The sequence below is a fragment of the Herpailurus yagouaroundi genome, unplaced genomic scaffold, assembly GCF_014898765.1.
Source record: "Herpailurus yagouaroundi ecotype Mexico unplaced genomic scaffold, PumYag 142, whole genome shotgun sequence".
Lineage (NCBI taxonomy): Eukaryota > Metazoa > Chordata > Mammalia > Carnivora > Felidae > Herpailurus > Herpailurus yagouaroundi.
The window spans coordinates 62211240-62233543 of NW_024412397.1; the positions used below are offsets into that span (position 1 = coordinate 62211240).

At 44.3% G+C, this 22304-nt stretch overlaps 2 protein-coding genes across 11 annotated transcripts in view; one reads left to right on the top strand and one right to left on the bottom strand.

Annotated features, from left to right (window-relative positions):
• GNAL (G protein subunit alpha L) overlaps positions 1-5323 on the top strand; it is a 156902-nt gene extending 151579 nt beyond the window's left edge. For 2 of the 3 annotated variants that reach the window (XM_040479420.1, XM_040479419.1), the window contains exon 13: positions 1330-5323. In XM_040479420.1, the coding sequence (XP_040335354.1) occupies positions 1330-1476 (147 nt within the window). In that variant the 3' untranslated portion in view covers positions 1477-5323. The remainder of the gene's footprint in view (positions 1-1329) is intronic. The other variant, XM_040479418.1, reaches the window with a different exon arrangement.
• MPPE1 (metallophosphoesterase 1) overlaps positions 3828-22304 on the bottom strand; it is a 56286-nt gene continuing 37809 nt past the window's right edge. For 4 of the 8 annotated variants that reach the window (XM_040479425.1, XM_040479423.1, XM_040479424.1 and 1 more), the window contains 10 exons: positions 19402-19515; positions 15266-15648; positions 11980-12088; positions 9249-9352; positions 8532-8606; positions 6578-6686; positions 6370-6438; positions 6162-6284; positions 5319-5459; positions 3828-4309 (listed from right to left, as the gene is read on the bottom strand). In XM_040479425.1, coding sequence (XP_040335359.1) covers positions 4127-4309; positions 5319-5459; positions 6162-6284; positions 6370-6438; positions 6578-6686; positions 8532-8606; positions 9249-9352; positions 11980-12088; positions 15266-15534 — 1182 coding nt within the window. In that variant the 5' untranslated portion in view covers positions 15535-15648; positions 19402-19515 and the 3' untranslated portion in view covers positions 3828-4126. Of the gene's footprint in view, positions 4310-5318; positions 5460-6161; positions 6285-6369; positions 6439-6577; positions 6687-8531; positions 8607-9248; positions 9353-11979; positions 12089-15265; positions 15649-16440; positions 16560-18420; positions 18588-19401; positions 19516-22304 lie in introns of those variants that run through there. The other 4 variants (XM_040479428.1, XM_040479426.1, XM_040479427.1 and 1 more) reach the window with 4 other exon arrangements.

The window sequence follows — 22304 nt, forward strand, 5'->3', positions numbered from 1 at the left end:
ATCATGACCTGAGCCGAAGTCGGACACTTAACCGACTGAGCCACCCAGGTGCCCCGTAATTACCTCTTTAAAAAGAGATCCTATCTCCAAATACAGTCACACTCAGAGGTGCTGGGGGTTAGAGCTTCACCACAGGAATTGGTGGGGGAGAACACCATTCAGCCCATGGCAGCCTCTCTCCACACTGCCCCGCCTGACTTCCCAATGCACATGTGCGTATCCCTCCAAGATGTCCTTCTGAATCCTCATCAGTCATGTTTTTTCTCCTGTGGGAGAAAGCCCATGAAGCCTCCCACTACTAACCAGGGGACCTCCCCCCCAAACCCCGCCCCAGGAAATGCTCAAGTTGTTAGTGGAGGAGGGCTCAGTAGGACGGATGAGCCATCCACATGGAACCACTAGTGATATGTGGATATTTAAATTTAATTAAAATTAAAACTAAAACTCCAGTCTCTGTTGCGTCAGTGATAGTGGCTCCCGTAAGAGCAGGGGAAATACAGAACATTTCCATTAGTGCAAAAAGTTCCATTGGACAGTGCTGGTGTGGGACTGACATTTATTTCCGGAAAATTCTACCCTGACTTGAGAGGCTGTCTTTTATTTATTTAAAAAAAATTTTTTTATGTTTATTGATTTTTGAGAGACAGAGAGAGACAGAGCATGAGCGGGGGAGGGGTAGAGAAAGAGAGGGAGATACAGAATCCGAGGCAGGCTCCAGGCCGTGAGCTGTCAGCACAGAGCCCGACGCGGGGCTTGAACTCACTAACTGTGAGATCATGACCTGAGCTGAAGTCGGATGCCTAACTGACTGAGAGCCACCCAGGCACCCCTGAGAGGCTGTCTTTTAAATATATGTCCTCTCTTGGGGCGCCTGGGTGGCGCAGTCGGTTAAGCGTCCGACTTCAGCCAGGTCACGATCTCGCGGTCTGTGAGTTCGAGCCCCGCGTCGGGCTCTGGGCTGATGGCTCAGAGCCTGGAGCCTGTTTCCGATTCTGTCTCCCCCTCTCTCTCTGCCCCTCGCCCGTTCATGCTCTGTCTCTCTCTGTCCCAAAAATAAATAAACGTTGAAAAAATAAATAAATAAATAAATAAATGTCCTCTCTCAACTGAACACTAAGCTTCTGTGGCCAGAGGTAAGTGTGACGTTCTTTGAGTTTCCAGCAGCGTATTCAGTATTTAAACAGTCACAATCCCAGCTCCTCTTGTCTTTGATCAAAGTATTGCCCAAATTCTTCTCCAAGAATTAATGGAGTAGCAGCAGTGTTCCCATGTACCCCTGGACGTGGTGGTCAGGGTCCCACGGCATAGATGGCTTTTTTTTTTTTCCAGAGGATCAGCACAGCGACAGGGGACGGCAAACATTACTGCTACCCACACTTTACCTGTGCCGTGGACACCGAGAACATTCGCAGAGTGTTCAATGACTGCCGTGACATCATCCAGAGGATGCACCTCAAACAGTACGAACTCTTGTGAGGCAGCCCTGGGGCAGGTGGGCGCACCTTCTGGCACCTTCTCTCCACCTGCCTCTCCTCCCTTGGCCACCCCACCAGGTGGAACATTTATTCCAGGATTGTCTGTCAGCCCTAAGCCATGGTAGAAAGTAGGGAGTTCCCGGTTTCATCCAGCTGCTGCCCTGTCCTGTTCTGACCTGTGTGACCACCAAGCCTCTGGCTACCTCTGTTCCCCTCAGGTTTGGTTTGTAGCTTTCGTTTTCACTGAACACAACCTTCCACAGCCTCCCCAACCCCACCAATTTGTGTCGCTGCAAACCAGCACTCTCACTTGGGTGGTGCTGCAGTGAAACCCCTCTGGGTGAGGGCCCCTTTCAGTCATCCATTCAGTGATTTCTTGATTCGGCAGGAACTTGATAAAGGGGGGAGAAATGACACTTTTTTCAGGCATGATTGCAGTGGCAGGGGTATGAAGCGGTGAGCCACATGCGTGGGCAAGTGGCCACTTCTCCCGAGCTGCACTGGCCCAGGAGCGAGGCTAGACCCCAAGTCACAGGGTGGAGAGAAACCCGTTTCAATCATATCTGAGTCGCTGCCAACCTCAGGCATTAAGTTAGACCTACTCTGAGCAGACAACCTACTACATTCACCACTGCAAAGTGTGTCCTGTCTACACATGATTCTCTAGAGTGTGATATGCTTGGACAAGAGTCTCCCTTCATATATTCTTGTTGTTGTTTTACTGCTGGTTTATTATAACTGTACAGACCACAAAATGTAATATTATTTTCTATAATTACTCAAAAATCCTTGTAGATCTTTGTGCCTCGATCAGGCTGTATCTGTAAAAGAAACGTGTTTTTATCGTGCTGAACCGCTAAATGTCAACATTACCTGCTGCTTGCTCTAAAAAAGAGAATGGTGTGTGTAGAATTTAGGATATTCTTCAGGTTAGTGCTTTTAAAAATATCTTTGATTAAATATATATATATGCATATATATATATATATATTATCCACATTAATCATTCACCTCTTACAAATAATTTTGTACCAACATCACAAGCTTTTCAAGAACCAAGGATTTTTTTTTCTCCAGACAATATGTCTTTTGATTATTTTCCTATTTAAAGACTTTTTACAAGTTCCCTGAGTGGAAATAGGTCAACCATTCCCTTTAGTCAAAGTTTTCGAACCACTTACTTGGGCCACAGCTTCCAGTGTAAACAAAGAGCAAGAAGATGACAGAGGTGTCTGTGTTCGTGTCCAGCCCAAGAGAGTCAAAGGATGGCATCTCCATTTGCCTGCTCTCAAGAAGAAATATTACACAACCTTTATTTGGAAGACAAAGTCAAAATATATGGCTGTTTCTCACACTTGAAAGGTTTGTAAATGCAGCGTCAGAAGTTATCGTACAGCGCAGTGTCTAGAAAGCAAGAATCGCGAGAGCGGTGATGCTTCATATTCTACCCACAGCCACAACTTTGAGGGTCGTTGCCTTGGGTGCGAGATAATCTGCAAAGATGTCCAAAGGTGGATTTCAACAATACAAACCCAGAGGTGACAGCTTCGCTGACATGACTTCATTTCCTTTTAGTCTTTAGTATTGTCAAGTTTACTCTATAAGTAGGCATTTTGTAATCCTTTATAAATGCATCCAGACTAAAAAAAAAAAAAAAAAAAAAAATGCATCCAGACTGAAATACTACTTTTCCATGAATTAAAGGATAACTTTGTAGACAGTCAGTGTAAGAAGCACACTGTTTATGTCAGCATCCCTAAATTCCTGGACCTCTCTTCCCTGTTTCATAAAACCCTGATCTGAAATGAGACACATAAAGTAGAAATTACTGTGTTTCCATTGCACTTTCCACATAAAATGTGAACCGAAGAGCCACACACACCCCCATATGCACAAAAAGCAAAAGCTGCATACTGTTATATACGTTATCACTCAGCAGTAACTCAACTTCCTCTTCAAACACAGAGTTGGACTCTTGGAAAAGAACACGTTTTACCTGGTTTCAAATTATCAAGACATATTTATTTTTAAGTACCAAAAGCCCCTTCCCAGCTCTTTGTCAGGTTTCTTTTGATCACGGACAGACATTAAATTCAGATTTAACAGCTTGGCCTGCTGGAGAGAAAATTACACTTAGCTAAAAATCTGATTCCATAATGAGCACAGAAGCACAAAAGTCTGTGAAAACAATATATTCCTGCTTGTGGCGTCTGTACTTTTATTTTAAGTGCATAGCTTTATAATATATAGGAGTCTGAGGCCCACTTCGTAGGGGGACAGAAGCAAGCCCAGTGTTTGTGCGCACATAATCCCAGGTGCCGGCTCCATCTTGGGACAGGACAGACAGCATAGTGCATGCAAGTGAGACTTTAATAGCTTTTACATATTGTACAGACACGATCTTTGGTTATACATATATTTGATAAAATGAGAAAACAGACTTGTTGTAGAGTACACGTTCCATTGTTATAGCATGAGAACAGTACAGTCAACTATTTATCCTTGCAGGAGTTCGCATCCGTGATTTACAGTTCCTGTGATGGGTGTAAAGACCGCCACCCCCTTTGTCCCCTTCTCACATGAGCACTACCCAGAGTTCAGTTTTCCTGCCTTTGTTATTTGTGACGAAATGCAAAAGCGTCTCCTGCGCTTTACGTTGTCTTAAGTTTTCTGAGCAAGTTCCAACCAAAGAGAAGAGGCGAGGCTAGGAGCTTAAAGTGAGCTAACATGAGGACCGCAAGGAACCCAACTGCTACACAGTATGTGGCCAGAACGGTGTTCTCGTAGGGGAGGTAGCACTTGGCAAGGGCGTACTCTGTGGGGGTCAACATGCCCTGGAAAGGAAATGAGAATAGTGATGCTGCAGTGAGAGCCCTGCCGCAGCACCAACACACCAGTCTTAGACAAAACAGGAGACGCAGCCTTCTTGGTCCCCTCAGGTGAGGCCAGGAAGTGGCTCTCCTCCCCTGAGACTGCGGGGCACAGCTTCCACGAGCCAGCCACCCACCCCAAGCACTGATCGGAGACACAACGTGGAGGCTCCCAATGTGCCGAGTGGAGCTGACCTCTCCGTTGAAACCAGTCCCCGGCACAATGGGTTCCTCTAAAGTGCGGTGGGCATACGTGCCAGAGATACAAGAGGCATGGAGATCTATGTAAGTGGCCATTGAGAAACGGGGAGTGACTACAAGGCCATTTCTCATGGCGCTCGATGCTAAAGTAAGCAACCTGTTACCCAGAAATGCATGTGCCGGGGGCACCTCAATGGGTTTTTCTGTAGACATGTTTGCTGTGCGGAACGACACTGGGGAATGGTTTCGTTTACTCTGAATCTGAAAACATGAGGGTTTCCCCACCTTTTCATGAAGTAAAAGTACCTGACATAAAAGCATTATGACCTGGGTAAAATAAACACCAGGTGGCCACTAATTGAAACATCTTGAGCCAACTTACAAGAGCCGTAGCCTTTTTCTGCCAGAGCAAATGGGCACGTTTGGAACCTAAGACAAGATGATGGAGTATGGCTAATGAAGACATGATCCTGTTTCCTTAGAAAATTAAAAACGCATAGGCTCAGACCTGAGAACAGTGCCGTCCCTGGAAACACTCTGTAAGATGCCCCCCACCCCGCCCCCTACAGGAGCAATGCCATGTTTATTTGTCCCCAGGGAGGTGTTTAGACAGGGGTTAGTGTATCAAACTAAGTGCGCGTGTGGAGCAGGGGAAGTTTGTATTTACAGCTTTTGTATGTGTTTACGGATCGCAGCAATTAAATAGTTGATTACTGTGTTGATGTCAATACTTATATGAAAGCTTTCAGATGAAAATAAACGTCCACATTACCATGATGAAACTGGGGTTGTTTCTGTTCCTCCAACTGAAAGACGGCACGCTGATCTCCATGGTCCCCGCCCCGTGGAGCACCTCGCAGGCGCTGTGCGTGTGGCCGCTCAGGACCAGCCGCGGCCGGAGCCACCAGAGCAGCTACCGCACCCGGGGGACAGCAACAGCTGGTTAGCGCTCTGACAGAGCCCCATCGGGGCCCGTATTCAGTAACATAAGTAGAAAATCCCTACTTGGTAGAGTGCTTCATTTTTTTCTTAAAATCCTATCAAAAGTAAGTTCGAGCTTTTAGGGAAAATCTATCCTTCTCATCGCAGATTTTATATTTTTATAAATATTTTTGTCGACGTATTTTATAAATATATTTGTATCTTATCACATAGTACAGCATATCATACATTACACAAATATGTATTTATATGATATAAATATGTACATTATGTTTTATTTATAAAATAACAAAAATATTTTCATATACTGATATATCATAATTATAATTTAAGTATTATACAATACATATTTGTGTAATATATAAATACATATTTGTATTATATAAATACATACAAGTCAGCACATCCTAAGCCCCCAAAGTTAACTCTAAGTTCCATTCACATTTCCAAATACCTTTAAATTGGTGGAAAAAACTTCGAATAAAGTTTTTTAAAGCTGAGGATGTTCATTAACTTGATACTAGGCAGTTGAAGTACTGGGGGTGGGGTGCGGGAGGGACAAAAGGGTGATAGGAAAAGCTGATGTTGCCAAAGCCCTGCCCTCCGCCCTCAGGTGGCTAACTGTGACAGCCATCTGTCTGTCTGTTGGGGGGCATCGGGGTCCACAGCAAACCTTTTGTGAGGCCTCCCGGGAAAGTGCATCATATCTCTCCTTAAAGGGGATGTCCCGCTCTTCCAGAGGTGCGGCATCGTCCCCGGAACAATTAGCATCACTTCTCCGGTAAAGGGGGAAATGCTGCCAGGATTTAGAGACGGTCAGATGTGACCAGGAGGCCCTGGTTGGTCCACCAGATATGCAGAGCCACCTTCTCCCCGCTCACCTGCAGAAGGACCGGGGCTGACGCCGGCAGCGGCTGCTCATCTGTGCACCTGCTGGAGTGATGTTCCTGCTGGGGAGGAATCAGTTAACCCGGCAACCCCAGCAGGAAGGGAAGAGGGAACTGAGAGGTGGACAAAACACAAAGTGCAGCAACCACACCGCAGAAGATGCCAGAACAGAAGCACCTGTGCATTCAGATGCTCTCCTACCTCTCGGGAGCAATTCAGTTTGTGAGAAATTTCGATAATTTCAGCTTCTGCTTCAGAGCAAAGGTTGCAGCCGTCCCCTTCCAGGGCAACACTGTTGACCATCACAAAACTGAGACAGAGAGAGGAGGCAAAGAGTCAGGGCCACTGGGCTTCCCGTGTACTGTCTTCTCACAATGCTATTCCCATGAAGTAAAAGGAAAGCACCCATAGTGTGAAGAAACATGCCCCAGAACAGCTTTAAATCTCCACTCGACTAATGTATGTTTTTAGGTACGAGTCGAGTTAAGAAAACAAAACAGCAGTATACTGGGAGTGGAGTCTAAGACATCATAAGAAGATTTTTAACCTTGAACTTTCAGAAATCCCAGATTACAGAAGCTCTGAGGTCAGACTACCACTGAGCCTCGCATCTGACCACGTGAAAAGACAGGGATATAATAGCACACCCATGCCACTGACTTGTGGTAAGGACGGAATGAAATACTACCATCAAGCCTGCCACTAGGAAGTACTCGGTAAATGTTAGATACTGTTATTATTACATAAAGCAAACCACGGGCAACATTTGCTAACATCTGCGCACTCAGAAAACAAGGCAGGGTGGGAGGGGGTTTGCAGGTCACAGCTAACTGGTATGGATAATCCCAAATTAGGATGATGATAAAGTCAGTTTTGGTTGCCCTTTACAACCACTTTACCTTAATTATATTTTTATAGACTCCCATTAAATATGCTTTCATCTCCTACACACGTATCAACTGGGCATGAAGAAGGCACCTGTCAGTAAAGATTGCTTGAAATTTAAAGAATTTTAGTGAGAAGGAGCTAACTAAACGATCTGAAATATGGTCAGTGCACTTCAAGTTTCCTAAACTCTACTCCCTAGGGAAAAATAACTACAACTATGTCAAGTCTTCATATGACTCAGGAAAGGACGCTACTAGAAACTTAGTCCTATGGGCAAAGGGAGGGAAAGAGCGAGCATTTGTAGAGAACCCCCGACCTGGTCTCTGGGAGTGTCACAGATCATCTCTTAAGACAGGCCCAGTGAGCTATCACGGCCAAAGTCACGAGTGCTGGAAACCCATGGGGGCCATGACCTAAAGAGGAAGAGCCTTCCTCTCCCACCTTTTCTCTCTCCACTAGGTCTGCAACTAGAACACCATGTATGGTCTCGTCCACTGTGCTGCAAACATACACACGGACTCGACAGGGTCCAGACACAGCACGAAAATGGCCACGCAGAAGGAGAGCAGGTGCTCATTTGTGGTCAGACAAAAGGACTGGGACACTTTGGTCCACAGATCAAGGCTGACGGGCATGGGGGTGGGGCACACAGCTACACAGCCCAGTGGACACACCTGCACCCAATCCTGGGATAGCATGATGTCAATAGTATCCTTTATAAAGGGAAACAAGTACATTTTGAACAAATGAAATATTTTCCTCTACAAAGTGGCCTGATGGAATCTCTATCACCCAGAGACACCGCACGCAGGAAGACGATGCCCTCGGTGGCTAGGCAAAGTCAGAGACTGGCTGGTCCACCGGGCTGGTGACTCTGACAGTGACCGTCAGGCAGGATGAGGCCTGTGGTGCCTTCATCAGAAACCGTAAACCATGCCACACAGAGCCTGGTGTGGCAGGTGAAGACAGTTCCCTTAAAAAATTAAGTTTCCAAGGACTGAAGGGCTTCTTAAGAATTCACAAATAGGGGTGCCTGGGTGGCTCAGTTGGTTAAGTGTCAGACTTTGGCTCAGGTCATGATCTCACAGTTCATGAGTTCAAGCCCCACATCAGGCTCTGTGCTGACAGCTCAGAGCCTGGGAGCCTGCTTCAGATACGGTGTCTCCCTCTCTCTCTCCGCCCCTCCCCTACTCATGCTCTGTATCTGTCTGTCTCTCAAAAATAAATGAGTGTTAAAAATTTTTTTTAATTCACAAATAATACTCACTTAATTCCTTTCCAAGAAAACAGCCTTTCAGGGTTGAAAACTTTCTCAAATCGTCTTATTTTGTATATGCTCATCCTACGTTCAATTGTAAAAAGAAACATTTTTCAGAGCAAGCCATCTTAGCACCTCTTCAGACTTAGCATAAACACAAGAAATAACTCAGGATTTGAGTGCCGGACTAGTTTTTTGAGATGAGAGCTCCAGCTGGCCCAGGCTATCAGGTGCAAATCTCAGCTCCACCACTGACTGACTGTAAAGACTGGGGCAAGTGACTTAGTCCCCAGAGCCTCAGTTTCCTCACCAGCACAATGGTTAAAATAGCAGGACCATCAGAAAGATTAAATGAGTTACTATAAGGAAATAAAGCGCTTAAAACAGGCTGGCACATCATAAGCACTATATAAATGCCATTTACAAAAGTGTAAATGGTCTTGTTTTCTGAGTCCCAAAGAAAACAATTGGTCATTAAATGTAAGTTTCAAGTCAGAATCCCCCAAGGGCACATACAAATCATTTATTCAACAGAGATTTGTTAAGGGTGTACAAGTGCCAAGACAAAAATCTTTGCCCTTGTGGAGTTTATGCTCCCGGGCTTACATCATTCAAGGGCAACAAATGTCCCCCACACAGCATAAGTAAGGCTTTCACCAGAATGGTAGGTTCAAAGTTATAGTTAACGAGAGCCCTCAGGATGCAATGCTTCACTGAACTACTTACTGATAGTGGAAGCCAATGTCATGGTTGCCAGCAACCACCTTCAGCAGCACATGACGTGGGTGTCTGAATATTTTCTGAAACCGCTCCACATCATCTGCCCAGGCCTGTGGGAAAAACAAGTCACTGCTGAGAGCTACAGAAACCTCTCTTCCCTGTGGCTAAAAAAATATGCTCCTTATTCTGATAAGTTAATTACCCTGTCCAAATCAGATGCTCATAGAGCTAATGTAGAACTTAGAATTTCCAATTCTATGTCATACTTCTTTTTCTAAGACTTAATATTTTATTTAATCTGATGCCAACTTTTAATTAAGTGATACTCCCCCAGGGGCACCTGGGTGGCTCAGTCGGTTAAGCATCTGACTTCGGCTCAGGTCATGATCTCATGGTTCGTGAGTTCAAGCCCCACGTCAGGCTCTGTGCTGACAGCTCAGAGCTTCAGATTCTGTGTCTCCCTCTCACTCTCTGCCTCTCCCCCACTCACATTCTGTCTCTCTTTCTCTCTCTCTCAAAAATAAATAAACATTGAAAAAAATTTAAATGATATTCCCCCGTATTAAAACATTAGATGGCAATCCTCAAAATATTTGATTCATACATCCATTGTTTTAAGATCCCCTGAAAAGAACCCCCAAAGCCCAACCATGGACTCCAGGCTGATAATCACTCCAGATCTAGACACATTGTAAGAAGAGGCTCTTAGGAAATGCCAAGCAAATTCGTGTGTCTCAACCAAGACAAGGATGAGTACATCCCTCATCTTAGCATTTCCCCATGGTTACAACTGTGGGAATGAGAACGGATGGGATGTGGGGGAAAGACAAAATCCAACAAATATTTCAAGATTCTGCTGACATTTGCTTTAACTATTAAAGCTTGAGAATTAGGTTTGTATCATTCTGACTTTTATTAAGCCTAAAAACATCACTTGGACAAACACTAGGAAGACAATACTTCGTTGCATAGTAATTAACTTTATCCTAAAAGTTTTAAATAAGGTCCACGCTAGAGAAATATGCTGGATAGAGAGTCCTTCAATACATTTACAAAGACTTCACTTTAACATATAACATTTAAAGGTAGAATAACATAGGGGCGCCTGGGTGGCTCAGTCAGTTGAGCATCTGACTTGATTTGGGCTCAGGTCATGATCCCAGGGTCATGGGATTGAGCCCCACATTGGGCTCTGAGCTAACAGCACAGAGCCTGCTTGGGATTCTCTTTCTTCGCCTCTCTCTCTGACCCTTCCCCTTCCCCACTCACTCTCTCAAAGTAAACATTTTTTAAAGAACACTAAAAAATAAAAATAAAGTTAGAATAACATAAAGTTAGAAAAACATAAAAACATAAAATGCTGCCCTTAATTTTCAAAATTAAGCAAAAGCAACATGTATATCCAACCTCATTTTATAACTAGTTATTTGTCGCATATCCAACATGCAAAAGCAACATGTATATCCAGCCTCATTTTATAACTAGTTATTTGTTGCATATAGTATTTCCATTATCTTATATCTAATTACAGACTAGATTATAACGAACAAGACAACCTTATAAATAGTGGGTTTCTATCAGATCTGGACCAAGACCTTCTTTGTATGCCTTTTGGGTTATCCTGGGAAATGCCAATGGATTTTTTAAAAATATCCCACCCCCCAAAATCCCTTCTAAAAACCATTTGTGACTAAACATTTTCAACTAAGCAGCAAAACAGCTTTTTTCTTTTTTTCCGTTAATTCCAGGAATATAATAAGCCAAATATTTTGACAGCTAGGGTGAGAACAGCCTTTCTCTTTGGTGATGGAAAGGCTTATGCCACCTCACTACCCAGATGGAGACCCCTACAGGCACAGTAGCCTCACACCAGGCCCCCAAGGCCCCTTCTGCACCTCTCCCTCAGAAGAAAGAAAAAGGAGAGTAGCAAGTAACTTTTATAGCACAGTTCTCATAATTTCGTGGTTAAATAAAAGAGCATTAAGTCAAATTATATTTCCATATGCATTCTGTAATTCTGCTGAAAAGCAACTTTGCACCCACCTTGCCTCTTTTTCCCTTTCTGAGAGGATCATGGGAATACACATTCCAACAAGGTAAGGTCTGACTAAACTACCTATTTCCTACATAAACAAATACCATTGATATTTGAACAAGAAGAGTTTGAACTGTGTGGGTCGACCTATATGTGGATATAGACAGGACCATACTCTCTCTATATAATATATATATATGTAATATATATATATAGTATATATACTGTATATATATACTATATATAGATATAGATATAAAGACAGGACCATACTATAAATGTATTTTCTCTTCCTTAAGATTTTCTTCATAACATTTTCTTCTCTTAGCTTACTTTATTGAGAGAATACAGTATAGAATACATGTAACATAAAAAAATATGTGCTAATTATGTTAACAGTAAGGCTTCCGGTCAATAGTGGGATATTAGTAGTTAAGTTTGAGGAGAAGCAAAACTTACCCACAGATATCTGACTATACAAGGTCAGCACCCCTAACCTGGCATTGTTCAAGGGTCAACTAAGATTAGCTTAACTCAAGGTTACAGATCCTAATGACCTTCAAGATAGACGATACATTTTTAATATTGGTAGTAAGCAAAACTTCCAACTCTCACTGATACCGCTTCATGGATTTTCTGGGCTGCCTGTGCTGCACCCTGAAAGCAGGATGGGATGAGGGTGCCCGGATCATAGGGTCCTACCTGGGGGGAGCTCCACTTCCCTTCATCAAAGATGTCCCCTAGGATGAAGACGACTTCTGGCTGCAACAACCACAGAGCTGTCTGGAAGGCTCTCTCCATTTGCCACTCCCTTGAGGCCAACAGGAAAAAGCACAGCATCAGTCTGTTTCTTAGGAGAGCCCAGATCTGTCTTATGGGCCATTTAAAAAGTGAGCTGAGGGTCGCCTGCGTGGCTCAGTTGGTTAAACGTCTGACTCCTGATTTTGGCTCAGGTCATGACCTCACAGTTCGTGGGTTCAAGCCTTGCATTGGGCTGTGCGCTGACAGCGTGGTGCCTCCTTGGGATTCTCTCTTCTCTCTCTGCCCCTCCCGCACTTGCGCACACTAGCACACGCACGCTGTCTCTCTCAAATAAATATTTAAGAATAAAAATTTTAAAAAGGAAACTGAACGGCCCCATTCTCCTTCATGGCCCCACCCCTGCTTCCCATCCATGCTTGGAAGGGTCAGAGTCCATATCTGACTAAATGTGGGGAACAACAGCCCCCAGGAGTTGAACTGCCCCGCCCACACATCTTAAAGGCTGACTTCCCCCTATGTGACACCCACAGATCAGGCCCCACACACACTGTACCCCAGAAGCCATCCCTCATGACAGCCCGAGAGGTCAGGGAGGGCTTAACGCAGCTTCCAAAGATGCCTCGCATAGACTGATTTTGCACCACACCAAGGAGATGATAGCATCTGGCTTAAGTTTCACTTTCTTCTTGAAGGGACCTCAACTTCCTATGTGCCTTCAGAATTGGGAGAAGATAATGAGAGAATCAGACTAGCTAATACCAAAACTGTAAATCCTAGAGACTTCAGACATCCAAGAAATCATCCCATTGGTAAGACAAGTAAATGAAAAGAGCTGGGGATCTAGAACCTGACAGGCACTCCAGCTGCACCCATTAACCACTTGTGTGGCCTTGAGGATGCTGCCTACTCTCTGATTTCTATTCTTCACTAGTAAACAGCAATAATAAAACCTATGTCTCTCATAAGACAGTTATGGGATTAAATGAGATAGCATCTGTTGTTTTGGAGTTTGGTTTTTTTTTTTAGTGTTTTATTATTTATTTTAGAGAAAGAGAGAGTGCAAGCAGGGGAGAGGCAGAGAGAGAGGGAGACACAGAATCCGAAGCAGGCTCCAGGCTCTGAGTTGTCAGCACAGGACCCGACACAGGACTCAAAGTCACGAACCGTGAGATCATGACCTGAGCTGAAGTCGGATGCTTAACTGACTGAGCCACCCAGGCGCCCCTACATGAGATAGCATTTGTAAAGTGCCCAGCACAGCACCAACACACAATAGGTGTTCAAACATGTTAGTGCTTCCTTGACCCACCCTCCCCTGTCCCTGACCAACTATGACCTGTGTCCTATTCCTAAGGATTCCAACTCTTCCTGCTTTTTAAGGCATCCTCCTGGCTGTTTTTCCTCTACCCAAGGGGACTGTGACATCCTGGGGCACATAAATAGGGGAAGGTAATTTGGGGTCAGAGAAGACTGGCCAGGCCCCATGTAAACTGCTGCGTGGTGCACCCCTTCACTCAAGATACCTCCCAAAATTCATTTCTCAGTTTTTCTTGATTGCATGTTAGTCACCCTGGAGAAGAAAGCACCTAGAAACAGCAGCAGCAGGAGGGCAGGGAAGAAAGCTCAACTGGTAAAACCCAAATGAAGCCCAAGGAAATCTCACTCTGGCCCTTCTCTATCTCATGCCTCCTTTGGTTTAAAACTCTGAGTAAAGAAGGAAGGCCCCATCCATCTTTCCTTCTTTTGTCTCGCCTTTGTCACTCACCTCTAAGGACATTACACATCTCACCCCCTCCCCACCCCCAACGTAAGGTTCATCCATATCCGAAGTGCTCACGGATATTCCTCCTAGTAAAGGTTAAAGACCTGCACAAATGCAGTCATGATGAGGAAAAGGGGGCAGGGTAGTGCGTCACCAAGGACAAGAAGAGAGCTCTGATGCCCTGGGGTAGAAAGCCCCATCAGTCGCCTTTCGGTGGGCATTCTTCACAATGGCCAAAAGTGGAAGTATCCATCAACAGATGAATGGAGAAACAAAATGTGGTCTACATATACAACGGATATTATGCAACCCTAAAAGGGAAGGAAATCCTGACACATGCACAACATGGACGAACCCTGAAGACATCATACTAAGTGAAATAAGCCAGACACAAAAGGACAAATACTGTATGACTCCATTTATATGAGGAACCTAGGGTGGACACATCCATAGAGAGAGAAGGTAGAATGGTGGCTGCAGGGGCTGGGGTGGAGGGGGAAGGAGGGGTCAGTATTTCATGAGGACCAAGTTTCAGCCTGGGAAGATGAAAAAGTTCCAGAGATGGCTGGCAGTGATCGTTGCACAACAATATGAATGTACTTGATGTCACTGAAATGTACACTTAAAATTGTTTACGATGGTAACTTTTATGTTATGTGTACTGTATCACAGTTAAATTTTTTAAAAAGCCTTCTGATGGGAAAGCAGATGGATTATGCTAGGCAGGTCTAAGTGGGAGAGACAGGACCTGATCCTCTCCCCAGGGTGAAAGCCACATATCTGCTCAAGTAGGCTGAAAACTGCACACCATTGGGGCGCCTGGGTGGCTCAGTCAGTTAAGTGTCTGACTTCAGCTCAGGTCATGATCTCACAATTCATGAGTTTGAGCCCTGCATTAGGCTCTGTGCTGATAGCTTGGAGCTGGGAGTCTGCTTCAGATTCTGTCTCTCCCTCTCTCTCTGTCCCTCCACTGCTCATGCTTTCTCAAGAATAAACATTAAAAAAATAAATAATAATTTTAAAAAATAATAAATAAAAAAATAAAATCATAAACTACACACCACTGCCTGCAAGAGAGGACCACCAACCCAGCTCTGTTTCTCCCCCTGCCCAGGAGAAAAGGGAAACTTACCTTGACCGGCCATACCCATGTGCTGGACCTTACTGTGGGCATTTTCCTCATACAACCCATAAGGTCTCTGTTACTAACAAGGAGGCAGAGACAGGCTTGGAGGAGCCCTAGTAACCTGTCCAAGGTCACAAGACTCAAACCCAGACCTGCTTTCCAAATTCTGGGTCCTTATAAATAACAGATGCTCAGCAAATGGTATGTTTAAGGAAAAGTCCAATGTCCCATGTGTCTTTCTTTGAGAAGAAAATAACTAATGAGTACCTTGACCTATGGAGAGAGACTCTCTACCAGAAAGATTCAGAATCAGAAAGATTTCTGACTGTAGCTCCTACCTTCGTAATTTGTCTAGCCAATGGCCTCGTATTTCCCCAAGCAAGTGAGTATCAGCCAAAAACATGGCTTTCAGAGTCTCTTGTCCACTGTTGTGGGCTGGAGTTTTCACCTCAGGCCAATCGCATCGAAAGATCACTAAGTAATAGATTAAAAATTCGCAGAATAGAAGCACAGCAAAGACAACGGCTATGAGTTTCGACAGCAATAAACTCCTCCTCCTTAACAGACAAAGATGCTGCCTTCCAAACCCCAGCCTGATCAGGGCCATGTCTCCTGCCCAGGAATTGCCAACGATCAGGAGTGAAATCCATCAAGAATTCACCAGGGGGGACTGTGGAATCCTGCATAAGGTGCGGCAGGCGTCCAGGGCTTAGCCATGTACCTACAGGGAAAAGAGAAATGATTGGATTACGTTCCGTAATAATGCCACACACACTATCTCATTCTTTTAAGAACTAATGAGTTCCAGAATCCTACCTATATTGCCAAATACATGAAGTGTCCAATACTTGTACAAGAATACTATGTCAGATTATGCTAGAAGAATGATCTTCCCGCTAAAAAATGTTTTACTACCACTTTGGAAATCATTAAATAACAATCTGTCCAGACAATGTTAAGGTAGGACACATAATAGGGAAAGTCAACAAATATTAAGTAAGAGTAACTGGAATCCCAAAAGGATTCACTGCCCTTCCTGGACCTTACAAATCAACAGGCCAGAAGCCCCCTGCATTGTGTTGCCTCTGGTATGAATTCATCACTTTTCCACACTGCTTTTCCACAAAAGAAGTGAATATTCACAGACAATGTGCTTCAGGGATCTGAGCAATCCATTCCACTCTGGGCTCGGAGGCCGGAGCCTCACAGAGTACACATCTGTCAATGATGCATTAGGACTATATGTTTCATAAACATGGGTTTTCACCTGCAAATCGGCCTTAAATTTCTGGATGGCCTTCTGTCAGAAGACATTTATGTGCCATGGTTTCTCTATGGGAAACTTTAAAATGTTTATGGATTTTTTGGAATCATAAATGAACTTTGCATCCTATTAAAAAAAAAAGCATTTACTTTTGACACATATGAAGAAAAAGGCTGGTACATGGACGACCTGAAATGGGCTTTAAAAAGTGGCATGTTGGTGGGGAGGGGGGGTGGGGGAGCGGCGCACCTTGGTGGCTCAGTCAGTTAAGCTGCTAACTCTTGATTTCAGCTCAGGTCTTTGTGTCACAGTTGTGAGTTGAACCTCGCAATGGGAGGGGAGTGAAGCCCACTTAAAAAAAAAAAAAAGTGGAATGCTACTAAAGTTCTTCATCTTATGCTCAAGATGAGGATCTTAGGGGCGCCTAGGTGGCTCAGTCAGTTAAGCATCCAACTTTGGCTCAGGTTATGATCGCACGGTTCATGGGTTCAAGCCCCGTGTCAGGCTCTGTGCTGACAGCTCGGAGCCTGGAGCCTGCTTCGGATCCTGTGCCTCCCGCTCTCTTTGCCCCTCCCTTGCTTGTTCGCTCTCTATCTCTCTCTCTCAAAAATAAATAAATAAACATTTAAAAAAAGAAAAAAAAAAAAAAAAGGATGAGGATCTTAAAGGGTAGTGACCTGGTGGCTGCAGAGAACTCAGATATGCGAAAAACTCCAGAAGTCTCAGAGTGGGTGGGGGCTATGAGAGACATTGACCACAGATGCTCACTGAGCCAATATGTACAGAAAAGTCCTTTCTGGGGAAATGATGTTCTAAGATGAATGCAGGAACCTTCATATGGTTGACAGACAAGGGGTCACAAACAGTCTCATTCCTGGAGGGTCCACAACAATGTCTGCAAAATTCCGTTTCCAGAGCTGTTCATGTTTGCATGTAAGCCCAAGTCCCTATAAAAGGCCCTCACTTACTGCACAGCGGAGTTCTATATACCCATTGAGATACAGGACTTCTTTTTAATCTTACCTACAGGGTAAGATTAAAGAAAACTAAGTGGGGGTAAACATAAAAATTACCTAAAGAAAAATAAGTGGGGGTAAACATGTATTTTGAGCCATTACCAAAGGTTCAAAACATAACCCGAGAATTGAAAGTGCCTTCAGAAACTGAAAGATGATGGAACACTTCACGCTTCTCCAAATGGAGCTGTGACAATGGTCTGCTGGACTACGAAGCCCTCACTCCCATCTAGGGCTTTTCAGAAAAGAAGAAATGAGAGGATAGGAGGGGAATGAATAGCTCTGTGCCCAAGCCTTCACTTTCTTCCACCTGCTCTCGAGTGGCATTCTTACTGGGAAGTATTTGATTAAAGAGGGAACAGGACTTGAATGCCAGATTTTAAATGCATCCTTTCAGACAGAGAGGTCAAAAGCAGCTGTGCATGTAACCTGGGCTCAAATGCTCTTCCTGGAACTCTACTCAGAACATCCATAGTATCTTTGTCAAGCGGGTCTGACCACCATGACGACGTGCCATACCTTGTCCTTGTACTTAGAACCTCCTCGCCCCCTCTGTTTTCTCTAAGGTTGAACCCCTGTGCCACATAACTAAAATCACCGTACTTTATCTTCTAACTGGGGACTCCTCTGAGAGTGAAAGGTGGCACTAACAATAATAAAAAAACAGGGCAGTTCTGGGCAACTCGGGGGTGCAGCCACCCCATAAGCCTCCAGCCCATAAGGCTGGTGCTTAATCTGATGCAGGTGAAGAGAAAGCAAGGACTCCTGCTGTCATCCACTTATCAGCAGTCAAACTCCAGAAGGAGGTGCAATTGCTGCCAGTAACAACTAAGGGAATGGATTTTGTTTGGGTGATGCTCATAAGAGAGGGACAAAGACTCTAAGGAACAATGAATGTATTTCTTAATACCATCCAATTTCCTTTGTTTTGTTTGATTCAGTCAAATATGTCTGAAGCAACCATTTGGTCTTAATGTCTCATTTTCTTTCAAAAGGTGGAAGGATCTCCTGAAATCCTAAAAACAGCAGCTGAAACTTCCTAAAACTTTAATGTCTCCTCACGCCGCAGAGGACAAGTTGAGAGGAAGGAATGCCAGCCTTCTGGAGTTAGCCTCAGAATTCTCTTAACATGCAAAGCTTTGCTCTTTATAGGCTCCAAGTTCCCGAGGTAAAAACCAGAATGACAACTTTCTAATTGCTTCTCTACACCCACCTCCTTTCATCAGAGAAGCTGGTTTCGGTGGTGATAGCTAAGATCCAGGAACACAGCAAGGGAAGATGGGTGGCCTGGAGCACGGCAGGCCCACCCTGCCCTCCAAGTGCAGCAGAGAGTGGGGGCCAGGAGCCGAGGGGACACAAAGCTGCAGTCTGTCAGCTTCCCTGGACCAAGGGAGCAGAACAGGACACACAGAGACAAGCCACGGGTTTGCACTCACAGGTGGCGCTGGCTCTCCCCGACCCGGTTCCCAGGTTCCCATTGGATCCTGCTGAGGCTCAGCCTGGCCCCTGCCTCCAGGCTGACTGCAGCAAAGGCAGGGAACAATTCCTCAGCTTAAGGAAGGCCACGTGGCAACAAAAGGTTGGCGGAGCCCCTGCCCTTCCCTCAAGCGTCTGTGTTCTTTTTTCCACAAAGAAATAAAAGATATTCCACACACAGCCATTCAGCCAGAGGACTCAGAAGGAAAGAAGGGAGGGAGGGAAGAAGGAAGGGAGGAAAGGAAGGAGAGAGGGAGGGAAGGCGAGAGGGAGGGTAGGAGGGAAAAAAAAGGAAAGGCAAAGAGGGAGAGCAAGCTAGCTGGTACTGTTCCATACTTTCTTGAGAAAACCCTAACACTGTGTCAATCAGCTCTCCAGTATAGTGTGATCATTTTTAAGAAATAGAACTCCTCACCAGAGTGAAAACCATTATTTGACAACCTCTGACACCAAATCCTTAAAGCAAAAATTCCTTTTGCTCAAATCTTGGGAAACTACTTCTCCTTCTCTATCCAAACTCATCGTGTCACTCATCAAAGTAGTATCTCCAATGTGGTCTTCAATGTTATGGTCAAAGCATATCCCCTTTTACCTCCTGAAATGAAGACAGTAATTTTTAGGGCTGATGGGGTGGGGAAAGGATCCAATCTCTCCCTAGAACTGACACAGCAAGGCCCCCATGCCAGGTGCACATTATGTAATGAGATGCCACTCCTACCTTATGGCTGCTTCCAGATGGGTATAAAGTGACCTCCTCCTTGGGTTCAAGCCAACTTGCACTTAAGCCAAACCCAGGGACGGCGCTGCGTCCTCGTTTTCTGATGCAGCTGACCTGTGAAAAAAAGCATGCTGACCACCAGCCATTGGGAGCAAAGGACACTCCACCCCTGGAGCAGACATGGGACAACTGAGCCTACCTTTCTTGGTAGGAAACAGGAAAACCGAAGAGCTCTATAGGGAATCAGCAGCCACTTATTCCTCTTCCAGTATTTTCTCCTACGTTATGAATACCCACCAGCAGAGAGAATAGCTACGATGAATTGGACAAAACCCCACCTACTGCTCAGCTCAGCTACATGTGACCTTGGGCAAGCCACTTACCCTTTCTGAGCCTCATCATGGGGGTCACAGCACTTGCCTCCACTGATGTCATGGAGATTGACAAAAATAATGTTCACAAATTTTTTTTTAAATGAAGCAGGTATATCAGGATTAGATTAGACAGTAAACCTTACAATCTGATGAGCTTCAACAGGCTCAAGGCAAGGGAACTCAATTCAAATGGCCATAATCAGATTAGGGAGAATGAAGCCCAGTGGAGAATAAAGGCCAGAAATTAGAATCTAGAAGCTGTGGCCATCTTCGGCTGTCTTCCCCATGCATTTACTGAGTTGGACTTTCTAATGCTTGACATCCAAAATCCCCATACCTTTCCCTTACTAGAAGTAAACTTGAAATTTTATCTCAACCATAATATGTAGGCCAATGATTTAAAATCTCCACAGCCACACAGCCTGAATAACTAAATGCTACTACATCTTCCACATCCAGGCTTTTACAGGCTAACGGAGAGAAACTGTGTTCTTTCTAAGACAAAATGGAAGGAGGGTCTGGTCCTTTATCAGAACACTGTGGAGTGCTCCACCCAGGCCCAGATATGGCCAGCTCTTCCTGCCTCCCCAGTGAATACATGGGGGGAAAAGATGTTTATCCATCTTCTATCACTAGGTGTAAAACTAAGCTATGAGGGGTTTCAATAAAGATGATATTCTCTGCGTGTTAAGTGCTTGTGGTTAAGTGATGAAGAATTCTGTCCATATGAGACGCTTTCCTTTGCATGTAGCAGATTTGGGTTCAAAACGCAAAATTACTGAAATGTTCATGTTTTCACCCCCCAAGGTCAATTTGTCAGTTTTATTAAACTCGGTGAATGATATCCCAGCGGGAAAACTATATAGGCCTCCCAACAATGTTCAGTCTGGCTGGGATCAAAAGGCAGATGCACTCCCCTCAGGACCCTTCCCGACTTGTCTCTAAGAGAGCTACACTTGATATTAAAGGTCCCAGAGGGCCCTGGTAAAAACTAAAGCGCGCAATCTGGAGATTTTGATTTCTACCGCCGACACACTCTGTATTCCTGACACCACACACGATGGCATCGGTAACATCTCCCAACCCAGAATTTTTCAAAAAGCCAAAAGAAACCCATCTCTGGTTCATGAAATCAGTTTGGCGGTTTGTGACCAGAGTTTTAAAAAATTAGATAGAAGAAAACAGAATAGAAAAAATTAGCCTGCACTGTACAGAGTCAAGGCAAGGCATCATAAAGTTTATTTCACCAAACTTTTGCTTCCACTTTTCAGTACACGGATCTGTGTGTCCTGATCATGATATAAAATACATTTCTCATTGCACTAGTCACCGTCTTCATATCCCGCCTCTGCCGGTGCCCAGGATAGTGCCTGCAAACAGTAAGTGCTCGATACGCATCCACGGAGTTAACAACCCCCATTTAAGCTTACTGTCTCAAACATTCTAGAATTACAAACATATATTATCACTCTTCTGGTCTTTAAATGCTTCACAGTCTCCAGTCATAGGAACAAGAGGAACAGCTAAAGAAGATGTACCTGTTCTCTCTGGTCAAAGGGCCAAGCAGGAATTTAAAGATGGGCAAAACAGGTGGCCAGAACACATTTTCTCACCAGCCCCTGTGTGGAACTCTTCCAAAGAAAAGTTTGGGTGTCCCTCTGATGGAAGGGAGGTAATCTTCCCTGAGCCTTTTTGGAGAAAAGAGCTTTCTTTCTAAAAGGGAAGTACATGACTTTCATGTACTTGCTTGGTAGCTCCTGGGTTCTCTCCTAAGCCCCGGGGATGGCATGATCCAGCAGCTGGGGAAGTCTATATCCCAGTTGTATTATTTCCTAGTGTGTGATCTCATGCAAGTTGCTCAAAAACAAGCAAACAACAGCAAAAAAAAAAAACAAAAAACAAACAAAAAAAAAACAGAAAAGGATGAGGGGGAGAAACAAGATTGTTATTATAAAAATAATAATAATAATAAGCATTGATGAGAATGTGGAGAAATTGCAATGCATGTGTACTGTTGGTAGGAATGTAAAATGGTGCAGCCACTATAAAAAACAGTGTGGTGGTTCCTCAAAAAATTAAAAATGGAACTGCTACATGATCCAACAATTTCACTTCCAGGTAAACATTCAAAAGAACTGAAAGCAGAGACTCACATATTTGTACACCCATGTACACAGCAGCATTATACACAACAGTCAAAAGGTGGAAACCCAAATGTCTGTCAATTGAGCAATGGACAAACAAAATGTGGCACGTGTGTATATATAATGGAATATTCCTCAGTCCTTTAAAAGGAAAGAAATCCTGACACATGCTACAATATGAATGAATCTTGAGGACATGATACTAAGGGAAATGAGCCAGTCACAAAGAGACAAATACTATGTGATTCCATTTATAAGAGGTAACTAGAGTCATCAAATTCATACAAACAGAAAGTAGAATGGGGGTGACCAAGGGGCTGGGAAAAGGGAAAACGGGGAGTTGTTGTTTCATGGGTGTAGATCCCGTTTTGCAAGATGGAAAAGC